General features: G+C 41.7%; 1 protein-coding gene across 7 annotated transcripts; it reads left to right on the top strand.

Moving 5' to 3' along the window:
- Positions 1-1281: 1281 nt before the first annotated feature.
- Positions 1282-17174, top strand: rfx1a (regulatory factor X, 1a (influences HLA class II expression)). Of its 7 annotated transcripts, none has more exons than XM_061846992.1 (18): positions 1282-2543; positions 5301-5676; positions 7308-7420; positions 7502-7597; positions 8848-8945; positions 9042-9480; positions 10215-10396; positions 11027-11146; positions 11264-11397; positions 11538-11656; positions 11839-11945; positions 12940-13091; positions 13371-13468; positions 13596-13745; positions 13841-14049; positions 14969-15122; positions 15211-15256; positions 15341-17174. In XM_061846992.1, the coding sequence occupies exons 2-18, from the start codon at positions 5322-5324 to the stop codon at positions 15499-15501; spliced, it is 2733 nt and encodes a 910-aa protein (XP_061702976.1). In that variant the 5' UTR covers positions 1282-2543; positions 5301-5321; the 3' UTR covers positions 15502-17174. The 7 variants fall into 7 exon arrangements, with proteins under 7 accessions (XP_061702976.1, XP_061702980.1, XP_061702981.1 ...); XM_061846996.1 differs by having other exon boundaries at positions 15344-17174; XM_061846997.1 differs by having other exon boundaries at positions 9042-9429.
- Positions 17175-17542: the final 368 nt, after the last annotated feature.

Genomic DNA, 17542 nt, shown 5'->3' on the forward strand with positions numbered 1-17542 from the left:
ACATTTATAATGCTGTGAATTAATACAACCAGGTTAGATATGCAGGTGTTCTTTTGTCCATCCATTTTCTGTACTGCTTGTCCTCAATCGAGTGAGCTGGCGCTTATCTCAGATGACTTTGGGGAGAGACAGGTTACAACCTAGTCAACTGCAGGAGGCATACAATAGATGAACAATTATTGACACTCACGTTCCCACCCATGGACAATTTAGTTTTCATGTCATTGATCTGTTCCAGGCTCCCAAAAAGACAACATATAATGTTCTAATGTGTTTTTTTTATGTAAGAAAAATAGCAGTCGCAATACTATTGTACTTTTCAGTAATGTCTGAATTACAACACATGCTTTGCTTAAATTTAATGGACATTTTGCTAATTTATTTGGTGGGTGCACCTTGGTAACCTAGGAGCCGTATGACAGATTTTTGTAGATAAATGAAGCCAGTCAACAGTAACATTAGTTGTTCTTTGCACAGAATATGCAGGTGACTATTGTCATATTATCTGTGTAGATGTGCTGCTCCACCATTTGTGTTCAAGTAAAGGGTTATAAAATCATGAGCCCATGCTGTTTGATAATCCACCGACGGGATTTTGCATTGTTTACAAGCATTGAGATAAAATGACTTTTCAATGCAAACCTACGTGGCTGTTTTAAATACATAACTTCAACTGGTTGCGCCATTTAACTGCTTGAAGCTTCTTTTTTGAAGAATTGTTTACTCTAAGAAAACTGCTGCTCCTTGAAGTGCATTCCTGTGAGTTGAGTTCACAACAAACTCATATACAGCATTAATATCTCGTTTTTTTTCTCGCAAATCAAAGCAAAAAAAAAAATAGAGTCTACCGCAACAGACTATGGGAATGATGCAGGGTACACCCTGAACTGGTTCACAGCCAGTCACAGCATATATAATGTTTAAGCAAACAACCCTTGCCATTTACGACAATTTAGAGTCTTCAATTAACCTACAAGGAATGTTTTTGGAATGTGTGGGGAAACCATCGTATCTAACCACAAAGGCACGGGGAGACTATGCATCGTAAACTTTGAATGATTTGATTTGAACCACTGACCTCTGAACTTTGCGGTGGCTCTGCAAACCAATCGCTCACCATCTTGCCTTCTCAAACAAATCAGCAATCAACCAATATCATAAAAATGATCACACTGTCACCCTTAAATATTGGCTTGAGTCATTTTAAATAAAATACACAAAAAATGAAACAAACATTGAATATACTATATTTATTCATATTTTAATGTACAGGGAGTCTTTGGTCTACAACTGAGATCCGTTCCTACAGTGGCGACTTAACTCAAATTTTGACAAGTCGGATTCCACCATTAAAGTCAGAATTTACATCATTTTGTATACAAAACAAATACATCGAAATAAACAAGCTGATGTACTTAGCATTACTGCTTGAAGGTGGATGGAGAAGAAGAAGGGGAGGCTGTGCTTAGCTATTGCGAAGGAATCTGGTCCTCAATCCTCTCCATCTCGACAAGTATCAAAGAACCTTGTTTTGTGATAATTGTAACCCTGACACAGGAATGGGACCCTTCACAAGCGCTAAAATATGGGCTTTGTCTTTAATCATTTTCACCAGGGTCGACCAACTGTAGCCTTGGTGGTGTCGGCGTCTCTCCTTTCGCCAATCTTTTTATGATTTTGAGCTTCGTTTCCGTGGTAATGGATTTTCCTTTGGCTGCAGAAGCATTGCTAAAAGACACAGCTTTCTTCTTTGGAGTGATCATGTCTCAAAAGGAGGGCGAAAAATCCAAAGATACTCCCGGCGCACAAACACGGACAAGCATTAGCCAGAAAAAAATGGCGGACGGGGGACGGCATTGTAAAGTTGAAACATCTTAGATCGAGACAGTCTTAACACGAGGACTCGCTGTATTGCATCATCTGTTCATGTACCTGATTTCAGCACTGGGGGCCACATGATAAATAGAAGATTTGATACGGAGATCACGCCATGTTTTAAGGCAAGAGATCACATTGAAATCAAAATGTGCTTGCTAATTTTTTTTTATTCATATCTGTATAGATTCTCGGTCAACCAGGTCACGGTAATCCCTAAAGGCTGAATCGTAGCAACCGGACTCTTCTTTCTTGTTTATTATTTTTTTTGTTTTGTCTTTCCATAGTTTCTTTTTGAAAGCAAAACAAATTACTTAGGTGCATTATACTAAGAATATGTTAAAACAATTTGGATTACTTGCTTAGTACTGTATCTGCTTGGAGACGGTTAGAAAAAAAATGGGCGTGTAGTGCTTTGTCGTAAAAAATATGCTGCTACTGTCACTTTAAGGGAATTTGGTCGCAACCAGCCAATCAGGGGCACGCAGGGGGAGGAAAGGGAGCGGGGTGGGTAGCAACAGTTGCCCTGGTGAGGACGAAGCGCCATAGCCACGGTAGCCCTGGCGACAAGAACCCGGCAACGAGAATCAACAACAACAACGACTCAATCGGCCATAAATTTAAAAGAAGAGCTTTTAACGCCGGGAAATACATACGTGGAATCACAGGTGAAGCCCGTGGCGCACACGGAATGTTTTACGTCCATTACAGATTGAAATGAAGCGGGCTTTTTTTTTTGTTTGTTAAACCCCTTGTTTCTATCAGGAAGCTGTGTTCGTAATATTGCTCGGCATGCTAGCCGCAGTGGCGATAATGTGTCGTGTGGCTTTCCCGAGCGTGGCCATTTGCGCACACTCGTCTTTGGCTCGTCAGCGCAGTCTGCCTTCCGTGACGACGTAGTCATGGATGCTGCGGGCCGTTGTTATGGCGATGGCAAAAGCGAAAGGTAACAGTGACAAAATGGCGGTTGTCGGGGCGCTCGCGAGCTCAGCTGGGCGATATTTGGCTTTAGTCGAGCCACGCCACACCTGACCTGTTTAGTTTTACGCCCAAACGGCGACTTCCTAGTTAGCCGTGCGGCGTGTCGCTCTTATAGTCGCCCTTTCCCCCTCCACCGCGTATTCAACAGCGTCAAATCCCAAAAGTCAACGGGCACGTCGCGTTTTGATACACAAAGAGATGTCGATTTGGGAGCGTCATGATGCGAGGAACATTTGACGAATAAATGTGATATGGTTGAGATGGGGAGACGACTGCGTTGCCTTCCGAATAAATATTGTAATAGTCCAGAGAGGCAGCCAGCGAGGGCATGTGGCGGACATTGACGATCGAAGAGAGGCGTGGCAAGGGAAACCGTCTGTATGGGTGTACTGTATGCGTAATTTATAATCCCAAACAACGAGATTGAAGCTTTTTTGCGTCTGTGTAACCTTTACCAATGTTGTGCTATTCCAAGGAAGTTGGTTTACATGAGAAAAACATCTCACGGTATACCACCAAATGTGACAAAATACAGTGAGATAATGTTGATCCTGTGTCACAAATGTACTTGTTACGTGAGAAATCTGGGCCTTTTAGATAGAGGTCTTTTTTTGTCGTTGTTGCATGAATGGCAACAGGTGGATACATTGAGTAAGATTGAGTAATTGTACTTTTTGAGTTCAATACTTATGTGGAAAAACATTCCATTGTTGTTCCTGTCACAATATGTCACTGACACAGATAACTGGATAAATAGTTATTTCTACACACCACACATTCGGTACACCGCAAACTAATGAGACCCATAGCGAGAAGACATCCACGCAAGATATTCATGTTTATTTACTTAAATGAGATGGGCAACGGTGACACGGTGGGTCAGCTGGTAAAGCCTTGGCCTCACAGTTCTGACGTCCCGGGTTCGATCCCAGCCTCGCCTGTGTGGAGTTTGCATGTTCTCCCCATGCCTGCGTGGGTTTTTTCCAGGCACTCCGGTTTCCTCCCACATCCCAAAAACATGCAACATTAATTGGACACTCTAAATTGCCCCTAGGTGTGATTGTGAGCGCGGCTGGTTCTCTCTATGTGCTCTGCGATTGGCTGGCAACCAGTTCAGGGTGTACCCCGCCTCCTGCCCGTTGACAGCTGGGATAGGCTCCAGCACTCCCCGTGACCCTCATGAGGATAAGCGGCAAGGAAAATGGATGGATAGATGAGATGGGCAACTCTCAGTGTGATGCAGTTACTGTATACGCCAATGTAAAATATTAATGTAAAACTAAGATGTGTAAAGCAAATCTAAGATTCCTTGTTAATTGGACCGCTATGGATTATCCAGATAATTTGTATTCTTCCAATATACAACACTGTATACAGTATTGTAATGCACCATATTCCTTATACCACGTTTAAGAGGCGGTGTGATCACATTACAGGTAATAAGACACTCTTGCTCTCCCTTGCTGGTGGCTTCTGCATTTGTGGTGTCATTAACTGGGAAGCAGTATTTCACAGCCACATTTGCATCCTGGGAACAAATGGAGGGGGGGGGGCTCTTAACTGCATTAAACTTTTATTACGAATGCTTTACCTAAGGAGATGTGATATGGAAAGATAATCTTGTGACATTCCAAGTTTGATCATGATACCTTGTCATTAGGGCTCAGACGATAAAAATTTCTTATGGCCGATGCTGATTACGATATTTGGCAGAACAAGTTTCTGGTGACTGATTAATCTGCAGATTTGTTTTGAAAATATAGAATGAATGAAATGAGTTATTTTCTGGCCCCTTAGTGTACAACAATAGGGAATTATAGCCACAAGACCTGACTGATTAACAATATTTTGTCCTTTAAGAGTTGCAACTTTACAACAGAGAGAAAAACTGACAAAAATCTTGAATTTTTTTTTTGCAATTTCTCAAAATTTTATCTTTGTCTTATGTTGCAAAAAGTTAATGTGTTAAAACAAATAAAATATCAGCAAAAAAAACAAAAGAGACTGGCTTATTAAATCAACTCCCAATTGTATTAGGCAAACTGCACTCTAAATTACTTTATGCACTCTAAATTACTTTCATTTTCTTTCCTGTATGCAACCTAAAAGGAAAGAAACTTTGAAGTTTCTGTTGAGAATTAGTATTGTCTTCTTCATGTACAATTAAACATTTAACATCCTCTACAAGGCGGTGCAGTGGTACACACGCCTGAATTTACTGCCTGCAGGCAGTGTGGAATCAATTCCCGTTCAGTGATGGTGTCGACATGCCCCGCGACTGACTGGCGACTGGTTTAGGGTGAAGTCTGCCTTTAACCCAATGTTAGCTGGGGTAGCCTTTGACACTTCCGCAACCTTTGTGGGGATGAGCGGCTTGGACAATGGAGTTGGACATCCTTTATATAGCCCCAAGATAGTTATGTTTACTTGTTTCTTGCTTCCAGGGTGATCTCTGCGCCGGTGTAATGGCTACCTCGGGCTACGTCGGCGAGATCCAGCCTGCAGCCCCATCTCAAGGGACTGTTGTCACATCTGGACAGCCCGATGCTAGCTCCACTCCTGCATCAGCCCCTCAGTTCCTGGCTGAGATTCAGACCACGGTGGTTACCCCAACCGTTGTCACCCCGACAGCTCAGACTCCGCCCACTGAACAAGCCACTTCCATCAGCACTCAGAAGCCGAGTGCCGGCAGTCAAACCCAGGCCGCACCTCAAACCCAGCCCGCACAGACACATTATGTAACAGCAGAAATCCAAGGCTCCCCCACACAGTCTGGAAACGGCCAAAGTGCTCCTCAGTACATCGTTGTTACAGTTACAGGTAATGCACTACACTGTTTAGTTCTGTAGATCGACATCAACAGATGTCTGTGTTCTTCAAATAATCAGTTTTTATTGACATTGTTTATATGTCATGCAACTTTTCATTATTCTGAGATTAAAATCACATGCTAGAAAACAACCGAAACCCCACCTCACCATGTCATTGGAATGTTTCATCGCTTGAGGCATGCTTTCCCAAACTATTTCAGTCCAACTCTGTTTTAATTCAGTTCCTCCTCCGTCCCCAGATTTACTGAAGAACTTCATGCAAATGTCATGTATTGCCACAACATACCTGTACAGTACAGTGAATACTCGGTTCTCAAACATCCCCGTTCTCAAACAAATCGGTTTTCAAATAAAAATTTCAAGATATTTTTGCTTCTGTTTCGAACGAAAATTCAGTACTCGAATACCCCGAAGAAAACATCATAAAATATTATAACTCCCGCGGCCCGACCAGCTGACCCATACATGATGCGCTTTGTTATTGTAAATTCAAACGCCCGCCCCCCCCCCCGAAAAACTCCAGACGCGCTTTATTCTGTATAACACAGCCTCTGTACGTGTCCCGGTAGTGACTGTTTTTTCTTCCTATTGAGGACTATTAACCCCCAATCATAGCTCCAAAGAAGGCAAGTGGAAGTAGTCAGGCTGCTGGTGCTGAAAAAAGGAAAGTTGTGCGTAAAATTGTCGACATTAAGAAATGCTATGAATTGATAGCCAAACACGAATCTGGTGTGCGTGTTTCTGAGCTTGAGTATGGCATGGCGAAATCGATGATAAGCACCATTCTGAAACACAAGGACGTCCTTAAAACAAGTGATGTTGCTAAAGGAGCAACCGTGTTGGGCAAGCAGAGGCCACAGATCTTGGAGGAAGTTGAAAAGTTGCTTTTAATTTTCATAAATGAACAGCAGTTAGCTGGCGATTGTTTTAAAGATTTCATTAACTCAAGTTATGAGTTAGTGTTATTGTTACTTTTTGTAAAAATTTGCTTCCCATCCCCCATTATTGCTTGTTTAATGTTATTCTGCACTTTTGTTAATAAAAAAAAGTTTACAACTCTGGGGGCCGAGTTGCTACAGATGCACTCCCTGCCGAGCCTACTCTCCTATTAAAGCATGCATTTTAAGCAAAAATAAATATATTTCTTAAATTATTTTATTATATAAAGTATTTAAACTATAGATGTATTTCTACTATGCAGTTAATTATCAGGAAAACCTAAAAAAATGCTTTAAAAAGCCCCATTTATTAGAACGCATTATTTCTTTTCCCATTAATTGTAATGGGAAATATCAATTCGGTTTTTGAACAAATCAGTTCTCGAACCGCCTTCTGGAACAGATTGTGGTCGAGAACTGAGGCTGTACGGTACTTGTAAAGTAAGGATAAAAAAAAAAAACACTACAGTACGGACATTCATTTAGATAACATACACGATTAAAATTGTGTACCTGCTTCATTATTTTAAGAATACAGTTTTGACAATCAGGGACCAGTAAAAACAGAAGAAGGAATTTTGTTTTGAAAAGCATTAGATGCAGGAACGGCAAACACCACTTGTGGTCCAATGACAACTGCAATTGCACATGAACATCTTGTTTATATGTGTTACTTGTCTAGCAGAGGGCTCTCTCCACTCAAGCGACAGTGTATCCGACTCGAATTCCCCTCCAACTGTCGTGCAGACAGGAGTGCCCACGCAGGTCGTTCAACAGGTCCAAACTTCTCAGCAGGTAAACCAACCATCTATGGAAAACACATTTGTTTATTGTCCCTTGCGCTCTCTAAAGCTTCCCATATCTTTGTTTATGTAGAGGTCTGTGGTCCAGGCCACCTCTCAGATAGCTAAGACGGAGGCCAGCACGCAGCTCAGCGTCACCAGTCTACAGCCTGTTCATCTCAGCCCAGAGGTAAGTTCATAATGAGTTCTGAATCATAATGCAAAGTGTACAATTGAAAATTAGCCTCAGCTGTGACCGTATAAGGCTGGTTTGTATTTTAAACACATCATCCATGTGGTGGCATTAGTCAAATCAAAGAATCCATGGAAGAAAAGGCATCATGAAGTGTAGGACTAGGACAGCGCGTAGGCCCCAGAGCAAATCTGAAGACTGGCAAACTCATCTAGATCCCAGTGGACATCATTCACTGTAGGCTGCCATTTTCCTGGCTCTCTATGCATGTGGAGAAAGACCAGCTGCCTGCTGCTACCAGCTACAACCAAGTAGGTCAGGGACACAAGGGAGATAGCAGCAAAGGCGTTAACTGCTTTTCATAAATTAGTAACTATTTTAAAGTACAGTAGTGCCTTGAGATTCAAGTTTAATTTCTGTGACCATGCTTGTAACAAAACGCACTCTCGTGCCTCCAATCATCCATTCATTTTAAACACAACCTATCCTGGTTATGTTCACGGGGCGCTGGAGCCTTTCCCGTTTAATTTCAAGTGAAGGGCACCTTAAATTTAAGAATGAAATAATTTGTTCATCGCAATTTCGTGCACCACTTCAAGTCATTGTTCTGCTCCTTCTGGTGTGCTTGCCATGGGCACAGTCATACTGATAGAAATTAAGAATAATTCTACTACTACTGGAAGTGACTCAGTAAAATGCTATGAAATAAGTACCGGTACATTTTGGTAGAAGATATGGAATATATGCCTGTTAATATCGTTATATTATCTGTATAGATCCACCATTCATGTTCAAATATCCGTTGCTTATAGGGTTCTAAAGCCACCTCTATCGACGTTATTTGGATGTCAGTGGCCGTTTTCAATGTTAGTTAGCATTTTGTGACGCAGAGGCAGGCTATGTGACTGTTTTAAACGCATAATTCTTATTGTTTTATCTTTGAAAATAAACTTCAACAGCTTGAAGCCGCTCCCTTTTTTTTTTGTTTAAAAAATTGTGCATTATTTGCTGAACTGTTGCTTATTGTTAAGTGAATTGAGCTGGGGTCACTGCCACCATATAGCGCTTACACTTCAACTTTGTACTCAGAAATTACTGCAAAAAAAATCAACAAGATGACGAATCGTATATTTAAAAACTCATCAATCAGGTCACTCGTATCTCAAGGCACTGCTTTATTAAAAACATAAAACATCTCGAGGTCTCATAAGCATAATAGAAGTTTGTGTTCATTTGTGTTTCCTTAGGTCCAACAGCAGCTTACACCAGTGCAGGTCCAACATGTGTACACTAATCAGGTGCAGTATGTGGAAGGAGGAGATGCCAACTACACCACCAGCACTATGTTAGAAACATTTCCTATCTCATAATGGCAAACAATTTTTTATTTTTATAGTTTTATTATTTAAGGTTGTCATATCTGTTTTGATCTCCCGCACAGTCGTTCCGGCACCTTCCCCTATACTGACACAGCCATGTACACCCAGACCACCTCTGGCCAGTATTACGAAGGTCAGCCAAGCTCAGGCTCACAGGCCTCCACCCCCGGTACGCCTCTAACAGTCTCAGTGACCACTGGCACAACAGGAGCCGTGTCCATGTTTGTGGCACAGCCTAGCAGTGCAACGGGGGCAGCGGCCACTGTGGTATCCTCAGGTGGTTCTGCAAATGGGTCAGGGGATGGGGCGGGCACTAATGGTGGTGCCACAGGAAGTTACGTGATCCAGGGGGGTTACATGTTGGGCAGCAGCAGCAGCAGCAGTAGCAGCGGCGGGTCAGCTGGCAACAGCCAGAGCTACTCCCACACCGCCCGCACCTCCCCGGCCACTGTGAGTATAACAGAGGGCGAGGAGAGTAGCGTGCCGTCGGCAGACAAGAAGGTATGCGGAGGCTCCAAGCAACGGAATTTCTTTTCATTCTGTTTTCATTTGCACAACCCTTTGGTGCTGCGCACTGATGTCATCAAGTGGAAAGCACAATTAAAAATGCGGAGTTTCCGACCAAAACTGTAATACAACCCAACCTCTTTGAAACTGTTGAAGCATACCGGATTTTTAACTGTGATTTCCAGCTCAAGGAAAACCAAACCATGACCTCATTGCTTTCATACCATTGCAGTGCATGAATGGGGCGCCTTTGATTTGCCTGAAATGCCCCAAAATTCTTTGCCATCCCCAAAGCATCACATAGAATTGCATATAAAAATGGTTACCAACTTATGTTTGGCAGACATTCCATCGTATATCAAGTCATGAATTCATTGCATACCAATGTTGTATGCCACGGCACGCACACAAGGGTATTTGTGTTTTCATTTGAAAATGATCTGGAAACTTCAACTGTTTTGTGTCTGTATAGAGGAAATATATGTGCATACAAGCATGTATACACCACTCACAAAAGGTTAGGCGTACTGTATTCGGATTTCAAGTGAAATTTCAGGATGGACCTAAGATGTCCTATATCATTTAAATGTGAATTTAATTTGACCTTCACCCAAAAACTAAAACAGTAAAACTTCTCGTGAGTAGTGTATGTCTGTTAAGATGTCGTCTGAATGCTTGATATTTGCTAATTGCACCAGTCTCCTGCTTTCCCCTTGCCTGCCGGTCAGGTACAGTGGTTGCTGGACAACTACGAGACTGCCGAAGGCGTCAGTCTGCCACGCTCGACCCTCTACTGCCACTACCTGCTACACTGTCAGGAGCAGAAGCTCGAGCCTGTTAATGCCGCCTCTTTCGGGAAACTCATTCGCTCCGTTTTCATGGGACTACGTACACGGCGCCTCGGCACACGGTAAGATGTGTCATTGAATTTAGGCACATTTAGAACTATGTATAACCGTTTCAGGCGCAACTGGACTTACAACGGGCTTTCTGATATCAATATGATGCCACATGTTTAGTGTATGGTTTTTTTTCAACATTATATGAAAAAACATCTGAGATAATGACAGATACTGTACCTTATCCTCTCTCTCCCTCTTTCTGTCTCTCTCTCAATAACACTGATGGACATCAGAAAAAAGCTGTGTGACATACCTTTCACCCCACTGGACAAGTTGTTAGCATTAAATGTATTAAAGATAGAGCTCAAGCAGTGCCAAAATTGTTGTTTCTCGCACTGTGGAATCTGTCTCAAGGGGAGAAATTGTATGCGATATCTTAAAGCTTTGGAAAATGCTCTTGGTGTGGGTGAAACGTGGGCTGTTATGAAAACACAGCACGCATGAGGCTTTGTGAGTTTGACGCAAGAGGAGAGACTAAGTTTTTTTGTCAGCCAGTTTGACATTTACAATTGTAATTAAACGAGTCATTTGACTTAGTTTGCATTATGATGGTTGTTTTAGATGTCACTTTTCTCCAAATGTAATTTTTCAAAACAGATTCAATATGGGAAATAAAAGACATTTTCTGTACCTGACAGGGGCAATTCTAAATACCATTATTATGGTCTGAGAATCAAGGCAGGCTCTTCTCTTCTCCGCCTAATGGAAGATCAGCAGCATCTGGCTATGAGACAGCAGCCCTTCTCTCAAAAACAAAGGTACCCACATCACCTATCGGTAACATTTTTTTTCCAGTGTATCTAGATGGATTGTTTGGTTGGCGTCATCGTGTTGTGCCTGTGTCGTCTCATGTTCTTTCACGCCTGTGTGAATAGGTTGAAGCCCGTGCATAAAGTGGAGGGAATGACCAATGGGACAGCTTCGGGAGCAGGACAGCAGCAACTTCAACAACACGGTTCTGGACAGGTGGACATCAGCACTCAGGTTCAACAGTACCAGCAGTTCCTTGGTTCGTTACCTTCTGTGGATGGCACTAAACGGAAGCCATTTAGTCATACATCTATGATAGGGAATCATCCTCCCTTTTATTAATGACTTTTCTAATTACGTTTTGATCCTGTGTGTTTTTTTTTTTTTTTTTTTGGCCAGATGCAACCAGAACACTGCCAGAGTTCCCAGATATTGACCTCCAGGGGAAGCCCCCACCTGAGGGTATTGAACTGGATCATATAAAGAGCTTTCAGCTGCTCTACAGAGAACACTGTGAGGTAATGAAGTGGGAGTAATCATGTTAGCTGGGGCTAACACAAAGGTTTTTTTTTACCTTTGTGTAAAAGGCATTACAGTACATGAAAATTAATTGCTAATGAACTCACAATATTTAGGCTCAGCTCATTTCAAAAGCTTGATTATTTAGTATATGTGCTATTGTTCCTATTTTCTCTGTCAGGCCATACTGGATGTGATGGTCAATTTACAATTTACCCTGGTGGAAACCCTATGGAAAAGCTTCTGGAGGTTCAGTCAGAGTCAAGCTGGAGATGCCACACTGGCTGTGTGAGTGCACCTGATTTCTCACTAATTCCTTTAATTACGTGAAGCTATCAGCGTTTGACAGCTCGGTCTTTGCAGTTTGTGTTGTGTCTCATTCCCTCGCTCATTGATTAACAATTTCTTTGTCCCAGACTGACATGTAGTGGTAGTTTGTGAAGCTTTATGGCAGTCACACTTCTCCAATGTGTGTATAATTTACACTATTCTTCCAGTTCTCCAGACAAGATCTGTTCTTAACAAACCACACTGTGGAAGACCTGCTACTAACACCACTGATTAAAACCCCAAACTCCTACACCAAGTAATCGCATAAATCCAGAAAAAGTCCATTTGGAGGCCTGTAGGGTGTTCAAAAACAATAATGCACAACAACTTGAAGTTGATATGTATGGATAAAGCTTAATTATTATAATTCACTAAAACATCTGTTCAACTTTTGTTGATGCTGAGTTCCAGTGGAGCCGTACAGATGCGCTTTCATTGGCTTTGTTCAAGTGAGTGATCTAGAAGTTCAGTGGTTGTAGTAGCAGGATTTCTGCTGTGTGGTTTTCCATGGATGGCAAAATTCTATTCCACTTAAGACCAGAAAGACGTGCATAAAGGGTCTCAAACTGGTCAGGAACAGACAAACATTTTACCAGGTGTTGATTCTGCAAAACTACTCTTATGTCAATTGGTGAGCCATGAGCAAGGGAATGATTACAAAAACTGCAAAGCCCAAGATGGCAAACGCAGATTTCTTGAGGTCTGTTTGAATGATACTGTTACGATTAAAGGAAATTAGAAAAAAAGGCAGTATAGCGTGACTTTTGTGACACCCAATAATAATGAGTCACATCAACTAATTAAAAAAAGTATGCAAATCAACATCTTATTTTGGTAACAGGTAAACCTTTTTAAAATATGTTTTTGTCCTTCACGTACAAAGAACATTTTGAAGTTGTATTACTAGTGAGCATAGAAATCAAATATATTAATTAAAGCCATCTGTTACTAGTCACGATGAATCGGAAAAGCGTCTCCCAAAATCCTGCCTGGTGCTGCTGTGCAAGTATGACCCGGTGCTCCGTTGGAGCCGTGACTGTGACAACAGCCTATATCAGGGCCTGGTGGAGATCCTCATCCCTGACGTCCTCAGGCCAATACCCAGTAAGGCATCTGTAGAAATGTGGCTGCATTGTTACTTTGTAATGTCTGTCAAATTGTAGAAAGTAAAGTAGATGGCTTTTGGTTTTTTTTTTTTTACCACATTTGTCAGACATTGAAATACATAAAACAATTGGAAAAACTCTCTTGGTGTTTTTCCCCATGTTTTCTCAATAAACAATTTCTGGCTAAGACGTCTGGTTTTCAGCTTTAAATTAAATAGTCCACTGAACTGGGTATTTTGTGATCATTACATTCATACCTTTTTCCTTCTACCCTTAGGTGCCTTAACTCAAGCCATCCGGAACTTTGCCAAAAGCCTGGAAAGCTGGCTGACCAATGCAATGATGAACATCCCTGAGGAAATGGTTCGCATCAAGGTAAAGCACTGCTCTATTTGCTTTGAGAATGAGCTAAAAATTGAAAATGATTAGTCGCTTCTCATTCAGCACTCTGCACCAATCACATCATTGACAGCTTTTCTCTCTTTTATTCTTGTTCTTTTAGGTAACATCAGCCAATGCATTTGCCCAGACACTGCGACGCTACACCAGTCTTAACCACCTGGCCCAGGCGGCCCGTGCTGTCCTCCAGAACACGGCCCAGATCAACCAAATGCTCTCTGACCTCAATCGTGTTGACTTTGCTAACGTTCAGGTTAATGTCGTTTATTAATGCCGTGAACTTTGTACTGGTTCAGGCCATCTTGTATCGCACTGACAGACACATCTTATCCTGTTCACCTCGCACAGGAGCAGGCTTCCTGGGTGTGCCGCTGTGAAGATCGCGTCGTCCAACGACTTGAGCAGGACTTTAAGGTGACACTCCAACAGCAGAACTCCTTGGAGCAGTGGGCTGCCTGGCTTGATGGCGTGGTTTCCCAGGTGTTAAAACCCCACCAACACAGTCCTACCTTCCCCAAGGCTGCTAAGCTGTTCCTGCTCAAGTGGTCCTTTTATAGGTATGACACTTCTTCTACTTCTGCCTTTCCTTTCGGCTTGTCACGATTAGGGGTCGCCACAGCGTGTCATCTTTTTCCATCTAAGCCTATCTCGTGCATGTTCCTCACTGACACCGATGGTCTTCATGTCCTCCCTCACAACATACATCAACCTTTTTTTTGGTCTTCCTCTCGCTCTTTTGCCTGGCAGCTTCATCCTCAGCACCCGTCTACCAATATACTCACTCTCTCGTCTCTGGACATGTCCAAACCATCGAAGTTTGCTCTCTCTAACCTTGTCTCCAAAACATCCAACTCCAGCTGTCCCTCTAATGAGCTCATTTCTAATCCTATCCAACCCGCTCACTCCGAGCGAGAACCTCAACATCTTCATTTCTGACACCTCAAGTTCTGCTTCCTGTTGTTTCTTCAGTGCCAGTATTCTATTGAATAAGTTGGTCAAAAACCCCACAGCCACCTCTCCAAATTGCTTCCATACCTCCACTGGTACGTTATCAGGACCAACTGTCTTTCCATTTTTCATCCTGTTCAGTGCCTTTCTAACTTTCCCCTTACTAATCATTGCCACTTCCTGGTCATTCATGCTTGCCTCTTCTACTCTTCCTTCTCTCCCATTTTCTTCATTCATTAACTTCTCAAAGTACCATCTACTTAACACACTACTGGCATCAGTCAAAATATTTCCATCGCTATCCCGAATCACCTTTGCTTGCTGCACATCCTTCCCATCTCTATCCCTCTGTCTGGCCAACCTGTAGAAATCCATTTCTCCTTCTTTCATATCCAGTATTGTATTTCAGGGTAAATAGATGTAGATTACAGTAGAATCAAAGTGTTACCATATTTATATTCATCTTTTCTCAACAACCAAACCTACCAAATTTGCGAATTGGCTGAATTTCTCTTATCTGTTCTTCAGTTCCATGGTGATTCGGGACCTGACACTGCGGAGCGCTGCCAGTTTTGGCTCCTTTCACCTGATCCGCCTTCTGTACGACGAGTACATGTACTACCTGATAGAGCACAGAGTAGCCCAGGCTAAAGGCGAGACCCCCATTGCTGTCATGGGAGAGGTAAAGACGAATGCAGGAATGCCGAAACACAACAAATAATGATCATCATATTTACAGTCAAATAATATATCCCCCATTTCGTGGTTAGTTTGCCAGTTTGGGACGAGGTCTAAACATGCTGGACGGTGACAAAGGTAATTGCACATAAATACTGCAGTACCTTGCTCCAGCTATGTCTTAAATGTGCTGAGAAACCTTTTTAATCATGCCTGTTTCAGAAGAAGAAGAGGAGGAGGAGGAGGAAAGCGACGAGGAAAGTCAGGAGCTGTCCTTACCTGCAGATGCCGTTGTGTTAGGTGATGAGTCTCTGGAGCCTCCCGCCAAGCTGGCCAGAACAGACCAGAGGGTCCTCTTCACTGCAGGACCGGCTGATAACTAACCAGCACGAGACCACTCAAAGGAAGAACTTGATCATATAAAAAGAAGACACGTGTATGTACAGGCGCTATTGTAAATGTTGTGAAAAGTTTTGCTGCAGTCTGTCCTGCTTATTGTTACTCTCTTTTGCTGGTAAATGCACACACATATTTGTTTGGTGGATTAAATCATCACATAAGTGGATTGGATAAACCAGATCCCCTTATACAAAAAAAATTGCAATTGAGTACATCTGGAAGAAGGAATTTTGCCTAGTTACTGCATTGGTACTTAGAGCCTGGCTCTGTCCTGTCTGTGAAACTAGTGACTCGATTTTTCTCAGAATGTCACTGCTTGATAAAAGAATAAAAAAAAAAAATCGCGTGTATAACTGGACCTTAAGCGCTTAATAATTGCCAATATTTTTAGGGTTTTTCTTTTTTTTTTACAGGAAATTCAAAGTTGTGGGAAGTTTTGGTGTGTATTCTCAATGTGTTTGAGTGAAAATGGAGCGCACATCAAGTGTGTAAGTCTGATTGTGTGGTTGGGAATAACAGCTTGGTTTTCACCCGCAGGCAATTCTCAAGACTATTTTTCATTTTACCATGGGAGAAATGTTTAATATTACTGGCCTGTAAAGAGACATTAGTGTTTTCTCGGAGTGCCTGTCACAGCTGCTACCCACGTGTACAGATAAAGCTTCTGTGGTATAAGGACTCCCATGTGTTGCGAGCAAAACTTTTCATTGTGTGTCACATTTTTTCCCCCAATTGCTTCACCCCCATTTTCATTTAGAAAATTCTTGCACCGTCATTATCTTCCAGATAATAGTTTTGTCCTCTGCCATCATATTTTTCTCTCTGCGCAAAGCCTTTTATTTTATCCTTGTTGGAAATGTTTTTTTTTCTTTCTGTGCCTGATTAAGAATAGTGGCATAGGCCACTGTTAAACTTTTTATTCTTTTAAATTTTATTGTCACTAAGTGAACCTGTTGTGCAGTGTATGGTGCGGTGATGTCACACATTGTAGACAATCCATGTATGAATTATCGTTTTTTTTTTTTTTTTATTGTATGCTCTGTTATCGATCCTCACGTTATATCTCGACTTATCCTCACAGGCTGTACTTTAGCCTCCTTGCACATATTGTCTTACACCAATTCTGCCACAATTCTCTTGAGAACTTTTTCATCTTCTTTTATATGTTGTGTGTTAAATTGTGAGGTGCAGGTGTCACTTTTCAAATGAACATCACATCCCTTTTGAAGAGTGTGGTGACACTGAATATACTTTGTCCTCCGGCATATCCATCAATGCATTCCTGCCAATGGCTTTGTTTTGCATCATAAACCCATCTTCGTAAAAACACTCTGTCACGATTGGTTAGTATCGGCATGCCAGTTCGGGATTTTATTTTGACTTTTTAGTTGCCTCTTACGTGGCCCTACATTTTTTAAGGGCTGTTTGAAGCCTCAAATCTATAATTTTTAGGGAGTCCAAATCTAACCACAGCTGATAATACATCATGCTAGTCTTGAAATGATAAAAATATGTCATTGTTTAATAAAATGTTGAATCTTTTTTTTTTTACATGCATTGTTTCTTAAGAACAACACAGAGTTAAGATGTTCAGTGGCAGTGTTTTATGGATTTGGTCTACTGTATGTATGACTGTGCCTTTGGAGGTGGTAGAATGCAATTCAGATGTTTAATTTTAAATAGATGGATTAAAGACTTTTTAAAATTGCATTACTTCCATTTTCTGAAATGTTCACCTCGTGAACCTAACTTGAATTTGAAATACAAATCAGCAGTATGCGCTGAATATTCTCGGAAACCTGTGCGTGTGAGACATGAAGCTGCAACTTCCTGTGTTAGTTTGTTTTTTCTTTTCTATTTTGCCTATAGAATAGAGAGCTGTACACAGGAACATAAACCACATATTGAAAAAAAAAATGCCACTGTCATTTCAGTTGTGAATGGTGATAGGTTTTGTCAGTTTTCGGAAACATGCAAATGTAAACCACGAAACAAAAAGTTGGAAGTAAAAAGTCTTAAATGCAC

The sequence above is a fragment of the Syngnathoides biaculeatus genome, chromosome 16 (genome assembly GCF_019802595.1).
Source record: "Syngnathoides biaculeatus isolate LvHL_M chromosome 16, ASM1980259v1, whole genome shotgun sequence".
Lineage (NCBI taxonomy): Eukaryota > Metazoa > Chordata > Actinopteri > Syngnathiformes > Syngnathidae > Syngnathoides > Syngnathoides biaculeatus.